At 39.6% G+C, this 13,965-nt stretch overlaps 1 protein-coding gene across 3 annotated transcripts in view; it reads left to right on the forward strand.

Moving 5' to 3' along the window:
• Positions 1–13,965, forward strand: part of LOC149557441 (choline monooxygenase, putative (CMO-like)) — a 168,659-nt gene that overhangs the window by 19,933 nt on the left and 134,761 nt on the right. Inside the window, exon 1 of one of the 3 annotated variants that reach the window (XM_089832088.1) lies at positions 12,691–12,866. The exons of the other annotated variants lie outside the window; for them this stretch is intronic. Coding sequence (XP_089688214.1) covers positions 12,706–12,866 — 161 coding nt within the window. The 5' untranslated portion in view covers positions 12,691–12,705. Of the gene's footprint in view, positions 1–12,690; positions 12,867–13,965 lie in introns of those variants that run through there. 3 annotated transcript variants of the gene reach the window in all.

Here is a 13,965-nt window from a genome sequence, read left to right on the forward strand (position 1 = left end):
ATTCTCTGTTGTAACATTCTAGATGTCATTCCCTTAGTGTTTGGCCTTTGGAATACATCTCTTTGTAATTGATTGCAGCATTCTCAGCATTAATATAATTTCAGCCTTGGTTCAGCTTTTGGGCATTCCTGGGTGTCCATTACAGAAACAACAACGATTTGTAATATGAGTAACTTTGTGAGGATGACGCTGTTGATGATGCCATACTCCTTGCCTTTTTAATGGCCTCCGAAGGGTGGCAAGATTGAACCCTTTTACCCAACTCTTTAGTGGTTCTGTCAGTTTGTCCATAAAGAGCACTGATCAGGTTGGCAGTGGAAAAATACAAAAATAATAAAATTCTTCGGTATTTTTCTATGTCTCAGTAAATTGCATTTTTGAAGGCCTTCGGAGCATTTCTGGGACAATCTTCCTTAAGGACATCTAACCTCGGTTTGATGTCCAAATTTGGGTTCTAGAGTTTTTGACCAGCTTTCCAACGAAGTAAACGATTTACAAATCGAAGCTAGGACTAGAAAGTTATGCCTTATCCAAGTGGACCTATTTTTTTATATAGTTTTTTGATAATCTTGGTAGTTTGAATAAGTTAATTTGTATTAAACATTCAATGACTCTTCATTTTCATTTCCGAGGGGATTCTAGTGACCCTTGAGATCCTCCATATTTGTATAAACTCATATTTCGAACAGAATGGAGTTTTTAGTTTTTGGTTGGCAATCTTATTGTTCATTACTATTGTTTCTCAATACCGCAGGTTTCACAACAGGTATTATAAGCTGAATCATTAATTCAGATCAAGCACTATCCATCTTCTTGTAGAAACGTCCATGACCAAAACAAAGAGTTTCTGAAATTCTGCAATGTACGGGTCAACCGATCCAATTTGCCTCAGCTGTGCCAAATCTTTGAAATTGAGTTCCAGATTTTTACTGTAAAATCGATCTATCAATCTCTTTGTGAATTCCGCATAGGTATTTATTTGATCATGCCCAAGTGTGATGGTGCCATGATGCCGCCATTCATGTGCAACTCCCTCCAAGTGTAATGCCGCAAATTTAATTGCTTCTTCTGGCATAGGATTAAGTTGGAATTAAGTATCAACCTTGATTACCCACGCTTGTGTAGATATGGATCCAGATCCATCAAATGGAGACAAATTTACTTTACTCAACTTCCTCTTGAGATCATCGTTAAAATATCCTTTGTTTCCGCTTCTCGAATATCTCATTCTCAAATTTGCATAATCTTTGTAGGATATATCTTGCTCCAAATTCACATTCTTCTAGTATTCTCTTAGTTGTTCTTGCATTTCTTCAAAGGTCGGCTACTTCCTTCCATGTAATGCCTCTTTCGGTGGGGGAAAGATAGCATGGAAGGTCGAGAGCATGCTGGATGAGGGTTTTCTTTACTCAACACTGAGTCCGCACTGTGACCATTTTGTTCACCGGATAATTTATTGTCTGCCAACTTTTTGAGAGTTTCTTCCATGAGACGCTAAGTATCATTGAGCTGTGCCTGATTCCTTGCAAGTTCTCTCAGTAGAGCCACGAGTTCGGCAGTTGTTGGTTTCGGTTTTGCGGCCATTCTATCAATGGAATGGGTTCTTTTTCTCTTCCGGCTATAACCTTTCATTCACTATCCATAGGCTGGCAGGATTGAAGCTTTGATACCACTATAATGTTCTTGACCTCTGTGTGTGTGACAAGCAATGTACGATATACAATTTCAGAGTGAGTGTATAGTAACAATGGTCTGTGGGCCATATGGTAGTGTAGGCTATGGAGGGTTGTACGGAGTTGGTTGAAGAAGAGATATGGAGGTCGTAGGGTGACAGACAGGGTGGCCATACGGTAGATACCTATAGGACGTACAGTGGCTTGAAGACAAGTTGTACGATGGATAACTGTAGGCCCTATGGGGAAGTGGAGATAAAGTTGTATGGTGGTTTGAATTACAAGGCCGTATGGTATGTAGTCAGGTGATGGGCAGCTGTGGAGGCTATACGTTTAGTGGCTGAGTCGTTGCTAAATGGCTGTACGGATGAGGGACGAAGCTAATGATGTATGGCAATGCAGATGACAGACAGTAGGGATGATACACCAATAATGCCAGAGAACACAAACGTTTTCTAGAGATTGAACACAAGAGAGCAGAACAAATTAAACAAGTTATTTATCCAATTCGCAAAATGATGGTGCTCTGATTTGCTAGATCTGAGCGAAGTGCTATAGGTGACAGAATAGGTGAGGGTTGAATCCTACCGAAACTAGAACCAAATAGGGAAGGTCTTTCACTTTCGAAATGATGAACAACAGAGAATCCCAACGGGAATTCGTAGTACAGAGTAAAATAATTCAAATTGCATACCTAATGACTACCTACAAGCCGTGATTAAATACCCATCGGGGAAAACTTTCCGAGGGTGTACAAAGGTAGCTGACGACAACACAAACTACGAAAACAAAACAACAATGGGTCTGAGATATATCAAATCAATTGGCCCATTAACAATAGTTTGATTAATAATCTATTTTATGATGGGGATATTACAAAAGTAGAAACAGACAAAGATGTGGAGAATTGGGATGATAGTCTGGATGACACTTGGGATTTTGAGGTGGACAATCCTACCAAGGACCCCTCCCTCAACCCCACCCATGTCTCTGCCACCATCACCTTGCCTTCTATTGACAACCAGGAGAACTCCAAAACTATTAATGTCTTGCCCAACACTATCTCCTCCCTGGTTAAGAAAGATGGGCTGGAAAACCTAAAAGCCCCCACTAACAATCTTGTGGTGTAGGACAACAACAACAACTCTTTGGCGAATAATAAGGTTCTCAAGTTGGAAATTGAGGAAAAAGGGGCTGTTACTTGCAAGGATTTCTAGGAGTTGAAAGACAGGTGCAATGCTGTTGAGGAGGGCTTCACCCTTTTCTCAAAGTCCATCCTTAAGGTGACTCATGCGGCTGCAACCACTCTTCAGCTGCTGGCTAATGCATCGGAGGAGGAGAGCTTGGGGAAGGAGGACTCGAAGCTTCTCTATAGCTTCCTTGCTGAAGACTAGGCCAAGGTTCTTCTGGTTGGGAAAGGAAAGAAAAAAGATGCCAGTTAGTGGCCTCTCGATGTTTGTTGTGTTTTGGTACTCTACTGGTTTTTACTATCCATCATTCGGTGATGGTTTTGTTTTTTATGTTGAACTTAGCTCTGGTCTATAGGTGGTATGATGTGATGACCACCTATATGCATTTTGATAAACTGTTAAACTCTACTGGTTTTAAGGGTAGGATCTCTAGTACTTTTAATTATAGTTATTTTGTTACTTATGTTTTTGATGTAAAACTAAGGGTGGTGTGTGTGGTTGTCTGCTGGTTGTTAGTTGGCTTTTTGCTGGTTGTGCCACCACTGTTGTAAAGGGCCACCCCCTAGTTTTGGCTGCTTTTATGTCAAAAACATTAAAAATAGATATAAAATTTGTACAAAAAGTTCCAAAAGATTGAGAATTCTAATTCTAATGATTAGAGACTAGGAATAGTATCCTAGCTGATTGTTGTAGCCCCAAGTAAAATTCTACGAAGAAAAAAACCATAATTGTTTGAAGGAATAATATCATTTCTGATTGCAACTATTGAAGATTTGAAATAAAACCTAAGCTACTAGTTTGGTTTCGGGGGCAAGTGCGGGTATACAAACCTGATACATGGGTGTGTGATTTTTTTAAGAGGTTAGGGTGCGTATGGGTATGGGTGTGTGTGTGTGTGTGTGTATGCATTATATATACAAAAAAGATAAATATACAGAATCGTAAAACTTAATTATTTCATAATATGATACTTGCTCATTGCAAATGCCAAACACTAAATACTTGAACTTTTAACAATGAATGAATGAAAGATTTTAATAACATCCATAGGGCCAAAGCAACCTATATGACCCACAAGCTAGCACACAGAAAGGAGGAAGAGAACCTAAGCAAGTTGTAACCTCTTGGCTAGCTCGTCTCTTGGCTGGTGGATTTTGATAATCAAGTTTGTGGTGTTGCCTAATTGTTTTTCCTCAAATATGTAGTTCAAACTGCCTTCCTCTAAAATCTCTATGAACCCGGAACTGATGTTTTTGTCTGCCAAGCACCCCATGACAAAATGGTTCGTCTCACAATCTCCATGTCACAGCGTAGGCATGTTCTGTTTTCTGATTCCTCTTTTGGTTCCTACCATCTACCCGTTTCAAATATCTCAGTTGATGGGAGCCAGTTCTAAGTTGGGCTATGAGCATTTTTGCTCTCCATTTAATATTAACTCCTATATATGCTTTTTCCTCATGATTTGCCGTGGGAGTAGATTCCTTGATAAAATAAGATTTTTTCAGCCCATTGTGCCTTGTCCATGAGATAGAAAATTATTAACTAGTTGTTACACTTAAACATTTTTTTAATAACTGAACGGAAAGTAATCTTAGTAATGTATCAACATAAAATTAATTACACATAATTCAAAACTAATTAAACATGGAAAACAATAAGGTATCTGCTAATTTCATTAGTTAATGAGTGAAATCCTGTTCTGCCTTGTTCAAGTCTTGGCATCGATAGAGAGGAAAAGCACAAACAAAGGCTTAATCACCCAACCATGGACCTAGTGTATCCACTCTCAATCGAGAACGACCCTAGTTTGTGTAGAAAGCGCACTAGAACACCATCAGTTTCTGCGACCTAAGCATCCTGGTGTGTAAGATTCCTTCCCTTAAATCTGCTAAAGATGTTAAACCTTTGCTTGAGGCAATTTGTCAAACAATTGGTGTACAAACTGTGCTGGAAATGCCAATACTGCTGTAGTATCCTTTCTTTGGTTATTATCAAAATTATATGAAATGGCTATCCAACACATTGACTTAGTGACTCTAAAGAACTTGCATTTTTGGTGGCTCAAGAACGTTAATTTGCATTGAAAATATATAGTCTCAATTTCAATCAGTGACAGAAGATTTTAAATCTGATATGCAGGAAAACAATCGACGGAATACCTTACTCATATAGGAAGCTATCATAACACACAGGCAACTTGATTATACAAACTGATGATATGCATACACACCCAGTTTCACCAATAGGAGACTGCCGTTGCTGGGAGTTCGGTATACTAACTGTTCCGCATCAGGTTCTCTGTCAAATCCACTACTCACTGATCTCTGTCTTGGTTTCGAATGCTGCACAACAACATCAATCGAATCACAACCTGTGTAGGCTCTATCTTGTGGATTTCTCATGCTGGAGTCAGTGGAACTCACGGCAAGCTGAGCAAGAGTCACGGGAATGTAATTGTCAACCTCCCACGGAACTCTATAGTATTTGATCTCCAACACAACCCTGCTATATGATCCTAACCCTAGGAAGAAGCCACCACATCAGCACAACCCAACTCATGCAATATAACAGTGAGTATTAAATGTTACCTCTGCCATGCTGTTTGAGAGTTGATTGTCTTCCCTATCTGCCAGCCCGTCTTCTATCTGTTGTGCTGATAAGATTCAATCCAAACACTTTTCACTTCAACTGACTGTACTCTGCTATCTGCCATACATCTCAAGGAGACTTTATACTACCTTCAACATGCTATCTCTAAGTCTAGTTTGAGTATGCAAAGTGAGATACTGGGGCTACGTCCAGTCTCTCAATTTTTCCTTAAGGGCTTTCATCCTTAAGAAGACCAGTCACATTTAAGCAACCCGGATTATCATCAAAGTATTGATATATTTCATGGTGTGAATCCCAATGTAGCTCCTTGCTTTTATAACCTCGATGTGAGAGGAAATGCAAACAATTAGGCAATGTGGGATAAAAGCCAATTTTGTCTTTTAGTCACTTATATTACTTTTGTCATAAAGTAACTTACAAATCAATTTTATTAAATAAAATGACTTAACTATAGGAGTTCTACACTTAAATATCTCCCGAACGAAACCAAATAGAATCTTGTGACTGGCTGGCATCCTCAAATTAAATTCCATTAGCCTATCTGGAATGAGAGATAGACCAACAAGGCACCATAGGCCTAGTGTGGAGAAGGGGACATTATAGTCCTCCCTTCTCGAGATTGCTTGCCCTCAAGCAATCTCAGTGCTGAATGCTACAGGATGGATTCGCCCTCCCAAGTGGCATCTTCATATGGCAAATCCTTCTAGCGAATTAGATACTCCCTGATGGACTTGTTACTCAACTTCCTTTCTTTGATCTCAATCACCTTTGTTGGAACCAAAACTAGCTTCCCTTCCACATCAAGTGGGGGCAATCCACTGGAGGGCACGACATGTTGACTAATCACCTTCTTGAGGCAAGAAACGTGGAAAACGCTATGAATTCTGCTGTCATCTGGCAAGTCCAGCTCACAAGCAAGCTCTCCAACCTTTCAAGTAATGTGATAGGGACCATAGAATCTAAGCTAAAGCTTTTTGGATCCACTCTTCTTCTACGAGATCTATCTGTAAGGTTGGAGACGAAGGTAATCCATGTCTCCTAACTCAAAACTCCGCTCTGTCCTACAGCGATCAGCATACATCTTTTGCTGATTCTGAGTTTGTAGAATGCTCTCCCAAAGATATTTGAGAATGTCCTGCTGATGCTGTATCCAATCTCTAGCTAGCAGTGCTTTGTTGTTTTGCAAAGCCAAATCTATGAACGACAGAGGTTCGCTGCCATAGAGAGCTCGAAACGGTGTCATTCGGATGGACATGTAGTAGGAGGAGTTGTAGTAGTACTCCCCTAGATAGAACCATTTAACTCAAGCTCTTTGTTGCCTTGCTAGATAGTTCCGGAGATAACTCTCCACCCATTTGTTTACTATCTCAATTTGCCCATTCATCTGTGGGTGGTAACTTGTGTTGGGTGTCAGTTTCATACCTACTAATCTGAATAGTTCCTGCCAAAAAGTGCTGAAAAATTTGCTATCTCTATCGTTCACAATGGTTCGAGGGAGACCATGTAGACGAAAAAATAACTTGGCTACCTAAGAGGCTAGCCAATCTGCTGGTATATCAAAAAAGTGAGCGAACATAGTCAATCTATCCACAACCACAAAAACCTCTCGAAAAAATAACTTGGCTACCTAAGAGGCTAGCCAATCTGCTGGTATATCAAAAAAGTGAGCGAACATAGTCAATCTATCCACAACCACAAAAATGGAATCTCTGCCCTACACTCTTAGTAATCCTGTAATGAAGTTCATGGAGATACTCTCCCATTTTTGTGCTAGAATAGGATGACTGGAAACTCGTGCCTCGAGTTGTTCCACTGAGAAGTCCAACATTCTTTGACATGCTGAAGGACATCATCCTTGAGGCCCTCCATGAAAACCTTTCCTTGCCCTACCTATAGTTTTTGAAGAAACCAAGGTGTCCGACTGATGGTATATCATGAAGACTCCATATTTTTTCCCTTGAGCTCAGACTCTGGTAAGAGATAGATCCTATCCTTACTAAAAATCACATCATCAATTACTTTCTACCTGCTGTCCTAGAGCTGCCCATCCATGATCTGACAAGCTTGAGCATTCTTAGAATACTCAATGAGCAACTGGGACATCCAATTCGTCGATATCTCGGAAATGTTGCAACACTCTACTATTGAAGGTTTCCTGGAAAGCACATCAACAACTATATTATTCTTACCCTTGACATACTCGATGCCAAAATCATAGGCCTAAATCTTGTTGACCCACTTTTGCTGTCTTTCATTAAGATCCTTTTGTTCTAAGAAGTACTGCAAATTGTTGTGGTTTGTCTTAACCGAGAATTTACCACACACCAAGTACTGTCTAAACTTGGCTAAAGCGTGCATAATGGCTAACATTTCCTTGTCATAGGTGGAGTACAACCTCTCACTGTCCTTGAGCTTCCAACTCTCATAAGCTATTGGATGCCTATCTTGCATCAAAACTATGCCAATTCTGCTCCTTGAAACATCACAATCTAGGACAAAAGGGTGAGAGAAGGGAAGTGCCAAAATCGAACATGTGCTCATAACCTTCTTGAGCTTATCAAAAGTTAACTTTGCATCAACTGTCCACCTGAATGCCCCTTTCCGTGTGAGATCGGTGAGGGGGGTTGCTGTCTAAGAGAAGTCTCTAGTGAACCTCCTATAATAAGAGCAAAGATCGAGGAAGCCCCTCAAATCTGATATGTTCCGTGGAGGTGGCCAATCTAGGATTGCCTGTATCTTTTCTTGGTGTACCTTCACCCCATCTACATCAATCACGTGTCCAAGGTAAATAATCTTAGTCAATCCGAACTCACACTTCAACTCCTTCGCAAACAATGTGTGCTTCTCCATAATGCTAAGTATCTCATCTAGGTGCTGCAAATGCTCCTTCCAAGTTCTGTTGAAAACCAGGATATCATCAAAAAATACCAACATACTATTGCGCAACTGTTTTCTAAAAATATGGTTCATACATGACTAAAACGTGGCCGGCTCATTGGTGAGCCCAAATGGCATAACCAAAAATTCGTAGTGTCCATAGTGACATTAGAAAGCAGTTTTACGCACATCCTCCTCACAAACCCTTATCTGATGGTGTTCACATCTAAAATCTATCTTCGAGAAATAGATTGCCCCATGTAACTCATCTAGTAACTCATCAATGCGAGGAATAGGATACCTGTTCTTAATGGTCCTTTTGTTGAGAGAACGGTAATCGATACACATGTGAAGAGTGCCATCCTTCTTCACCAAAACTACCGAAGAAGCAAAGGGACTAGAGCTAAGTCTGATGGGTCCTATGTCCAAGAGTTCCTTAATCATCCTTTCTCTTTCTTCTTTATAGTGCCTGGGATGATGATAAGGAGTGGTAATGACGGGTTTGGCGCTCTCCTCCAACTCAATGATATGCTCAAACCATCTATTTGGAGGAATGCCCATAGCTATGTCTTCAAAAACCCTCTTGTGCTTATCAAGCACCGGTTGGATATCAACCTGAAGTCGCTGTCCTGAATCTAATGTAGCCTTAGAAGAAATTAAATAGTGTGCTGCCCACTCCATGTCATCATGCCTCATAATAGCCTTGATCTTGTGAGCTGAAATCAACCTGGGTTCAGTCTCTGGCATGGCCTTGAGAATCAACTGTCGGCTATCCTGTACAAATTCTAGCTGTATCTTATCATGATCAATTGTGTACCTATTGATAGTCTACAACCACTGTCTACCCAACATGGCATCTAATCCATCCAAATCAACAACATAAAAATCTGCCTCTAGAAGAAAGTCATCAAAGTGAATCGATAGCCCTGACACTTTTCCTATGCAGCTCAATCTGTCGCCTCCTACCACTCTAATTTCGAACTCGGGTATATCATCAACATGTAACTTCCTCTTTGAGACCCAGTGCAAGCTTATAAAGTTATGTGATGCACCTGTATCTAAAAGACACACAATATGCTGCCCTTTAACTACACCCTTCAAGCGAAAGAGGTGACCCATGGGGTCACTAGAAAGGGAAGCTATGATAGGAGACTGTTCCGGCGTGGATTTCTTCTTCCTCTCTTTAGGAGGCTACTCCTCACTTTCTTCCTCATCGCTGCCATCAACATCGTTGCCCTCCTGCTGCTTATCCTCCTCTTCCGACATAACCTCGACATAATGTATTTGACCTTTGCCAAGGCATTTGTGATCCGGTGTCCAAAGCTCCCTACAAATGAAGCATAGCTTCTTCCTCTTGAGTTCTTTCTGAGTCTCAAATTCCAATCTAGGAGGGGTAGTCTTATGCTGGCTCTTGTTCTTTTGGAACAAAGTAGACCCCTTATAAGGTTTCTTAGGAGGCTGTAGTATCAAAGAAGGTGAGTCTAGGATTGTGTGCGATCTTAATAGCATCATCCAAAGCATTTGGTTTAAGGGCCTTGACCAAACCTCTAAATCTGTCCTATAAGCCCTTAGTGAACAACATTACTTTACGTTGCTTTGTCATATCCGGAACCATCACCGAGATCCGCTGAAACTCATCCATGAAGTCATCTAGAGATCCACCCTGTTGTAACTGTGCCAAATCCTTGTAGTAGACTTCAATGTCCTTCCTGTCAAAATGAGTGATCAGCTTAGAGCTAAAAATCTTGTAAGATGTAATAAGACTATGATCTTGTGTGACCAACCCATGATGCTACCAATCATATGCTGCTCCCTCTAAATGCATTGTGGCGAATCTAATGGCTTCTATCTCTAACATGGGTTTTAGTGTCAAGTAGGTGTCTAGCTTGTGAATCCAAGATCTAGCGGAAGTCTTACTGCTGCCATCAAAAGTGGGAAGGGATAACTTGTTCATGGTGTGCTTCAAGTCCCTATTCTATGCCTTAGGCCTCCTATCCTGCTGTGGTCTCTCTGTCTCCCTTTTTTGATTCATGTATTGAAGAAAAGTCAAATTGTGTTTAATTTGGTCAAGGATAAGATCCCATTCATCGTACATGGCCATAACATTATCCGGAAGCAAGCCTGGTGCTGTGGGTTGTGCTACTTCCTCCTCGACATTATTCTCAGCAAAAATGAGCATCAGTGGTCTGTCAATGTTCCGTGTGGGGGCCCTAGCAACTCAAGGTGATCCTGTCACACTACCACCTCCACTGTGATGACTCGGTGCTCTCCATTGAGTCGGGGCTAGCTACTGCATAACACTTATAAGCTGCTGAAGTGCAGTAACGATGTTATTCTGTCCATCTCTAATAGCTCGCAAGGTTTCTCTCACTTCCCATTCTTGTTCATTCTCATTATGACCCATTTGAGTGTTCTGAACCTTTTCAACTTGTTCACCTTGTTCAACCTGTAAGCTTGTCCCAAATGTTAACTCTTCATCAATTGTATAACTGTCCTCAATGTCAATCTAATCTGAAGATCCTGCATGTTCAGGTCGGATGTGACTAAATTTATAAGGTTTCATATTCATGCGAATTTGACATTGTCCCTGTTTAAACCAGCCTGTAACTCAAAATTTACCCACAAGTCAGTAGGTCCTGTAGCTTTGATATCACTGTAAGATTCTCCCCCTTAAATCTCCTAAAGACATTAAACCTTTACTTGAGGCAATTTGTCAAACAGTTGGTGTACAAATTAAGTGTTGGAAATGCTAATACTGATGTAGTATCCTTTCTTTGGTTATTATCAAAATTATATGGAATGTCTATCCAACACATTGACTTAGTGACTCTAAAGAACTTGCATTTTTGGTGGCCCAAGAACTTTAGTTTGTGTTGAAAATATATAGTCTCAATTTCAATTAGTGATAGAAGATTTTAAATCTGATATGCAGGAAAACAATGGACAAAATACCTTACTCATATAGGAAGCTATCATAACACATAGGCAACTTGATTATAAAAACTGATGATATGTATACACACCCAGTTTCACCAACAGGAGAGTGCTGTTGCTGGGAGTTTGGTATACTAACTGTTCCGCATCAGGTTCCTTGTCAAATTTGTTGCTCACTGACCTCTGTCTTGGTTTCCAACATTGCACAACAACATAAACCGAATCACAACCCATATAGACTCTATCCTGTGGATGTCCCGTGCTGGGGTTAGTGGAACTCACGACAAGTTGAGCAAGAGTCACGGGAATGTGATTGTCAACCTCCCACATAACTCTGCAGTATTTGATCTCCAACGCAACCTTGCTATATAATCCTGACCCTAGGAAGAGGCCACCGCATCGGCACAACCCAACTCATGGAATATAACAGTGAGTATTAAATGTTACCTCTGCCAAGCTGTTTGAGAGTTGACTGTCTTCCCTATCTGTCGGCTCGTCTTCTATCTGTTGTGTTGATAAGATTCAGTCTAAACACTTTTCACTTCAACTAACTATACTCTGCTATTTGCCGTACATCTCAAGGATACTTCATATTGCCTTCAACATGCTATCTCTAAGTCTAGTTTGAGTACACAAAGTGAGACATTGGGCCTACGTCTAGTCTCTCGATTTTTCCTTAAGGGGTTTCGTCCTTAAGAAGACCAGTCAGATTTAAGAAACTCAGATTATCTTCAAAATATTGATATATTTCATGGTGTGAATCCCAATATAGCTCTTTTTTTTAAACACCTCAACGTGAGGGGAAATGCAAACAATTAGGCAATCTGGGATAAAAGCCAATTTTTTCTTTTAGTCTTTTAAGTTACTTTTTTCATAAAGTAACTTATAAATCAACTTTATTAAATAAAGTGACTTAACTATAGGAGTTCAACCCTTAAATATTTCTCCAATGAAACTAAATAGATTCCTATGACTGACTGCCATCCTCAAATTAAATGCCATTAGCCTATCCGGATGGAGAGATAGACCAACAAGGTGCCATAGGCCTAGTGTGGAGAAGGGGACATTACATGGTGTTAGAGTGTCAATCACTCAGCTGACGATACCCTGGATACCCTCCTAACAATCTATCTATCCATTCGATGGCCATTCGGACTTTTAGTGATCACAACAACATCAATTATCTTGGCTAGGGATTTACATGGACACTATGTGCCCAGTCACGTACCACTCAACTTGACAGACAAGACATTCCTCTATGAACCACAAGAAGCTGACTAGGTTATATTTTTTCTAGACTTTAGCTTTACTTTCCTTCTTATATTATTATTGACAAGATTCTTAAACTTGTAGGACAGCTCCACACGGTCCATGACATCATGATTCACATCTTCCATCTAAGCCCTACTTGGCCGTCCTTGATGGTCATTGATGTTTCCATTCTTAATCATGGTGATCACAGATTTCCATCTTTAAGAATCAAGCGTTTCCCATTCCTTAAGGGGTTATTAAATGTGATTGCGATGCTATTCCTTGTTGTTAAAATTCAAGATTTACATGCTAGACGATGCACTACCAAGAGGTAAGCTTTCTAGTCTCAAAGGCGTACAGCCATTAATGTCCTTGTACATGTGGCTTCCCTCGGCTAATCTATTCATAAAGATTTATTGAACAAAGTGATGAATTATTATAGTAGGTTTCTGCTCTCACAACGCTGTTTGAATTTAATATCAGAAGTTGGTTATGCAAGTTACATATTATGCTTAAATGAATCTTACAAAAGAATAGACATGCACAATTTAAATATTTGCAGGCTCTATAACTTCCAAAAAACCAAGCATAATATCGAATACAAATGATATAAGCGAATTGGGATGCAACTTGATGAGTATGAGATGCTGGAAAATAAGATGCAAATGCTCCAATTGCGATCTGCTGTAGTGGGTCACTTAGAAATGCAATACAAATAATAGCTCTCTGAATCCTTTGATGATTTTGTAATAGCTGTCACTGAGGTCATATCAAACTGACAAGGAAATTATTTGCAAACTAGTGTGCGGTAAATGCAAGAGTATACAATGAAAAGTAACCTCTGAATGGTTTCGATTGGGTACTATATAGACCGAGGCTCGGTTACTTGAGGATATCAGCCAAAAACGAGTTACGTGCACAAGGTGGCAAACAGGAGTTACAATCTTGAAAATAAAATCAAGCGCCAAAAATAATAAGTAAAAGAATATAGCTGATGGGCTCTAAATAATAATTCATTGACATAAAAAAGGAATGATACATTACTTCCCATGTTTCACCATAATGGTATCTATTCTATTTACATATATTTGTATGTGTTGCACACACGTATATTCTGAATATACGTATTTTTATGTTTACGCTGTATTTTTAAATATACGTACACACACACATATACACATATTTGAGTATATACATATATTTGTATGTGTTGCACACACATACATATACACACGTATATTCTGAATATACATATTTTTATGTTTATGCTGTATTTTTAAATATACGTACACGCACACACATATACACATATATATTTGAGTATACACATACATACATATACATATGTGTAACATGTACAAATGTATGTAAATACCATGATATATTGATACTAAAACATATCTGACATTACAAGAAGGATTTGAGATTGA

The sequence above is a fragment of the Cupressus sempervirens genome, chromosome 5, assembly GCF_028749045.1.
Source record: "Cupressus sempervirens isolate cs-2001-9-10 chromosome 5, ASM2874904v1, whole genome shotgun sequence".
In the NCBI taxonomy this organism is placed as follows: Eukaryota; Viridiplantae; Streptophyta; class Pinopsida; order Cupressales; family Cupressaceae; genus Cupressus; species Cupressus sempervirens.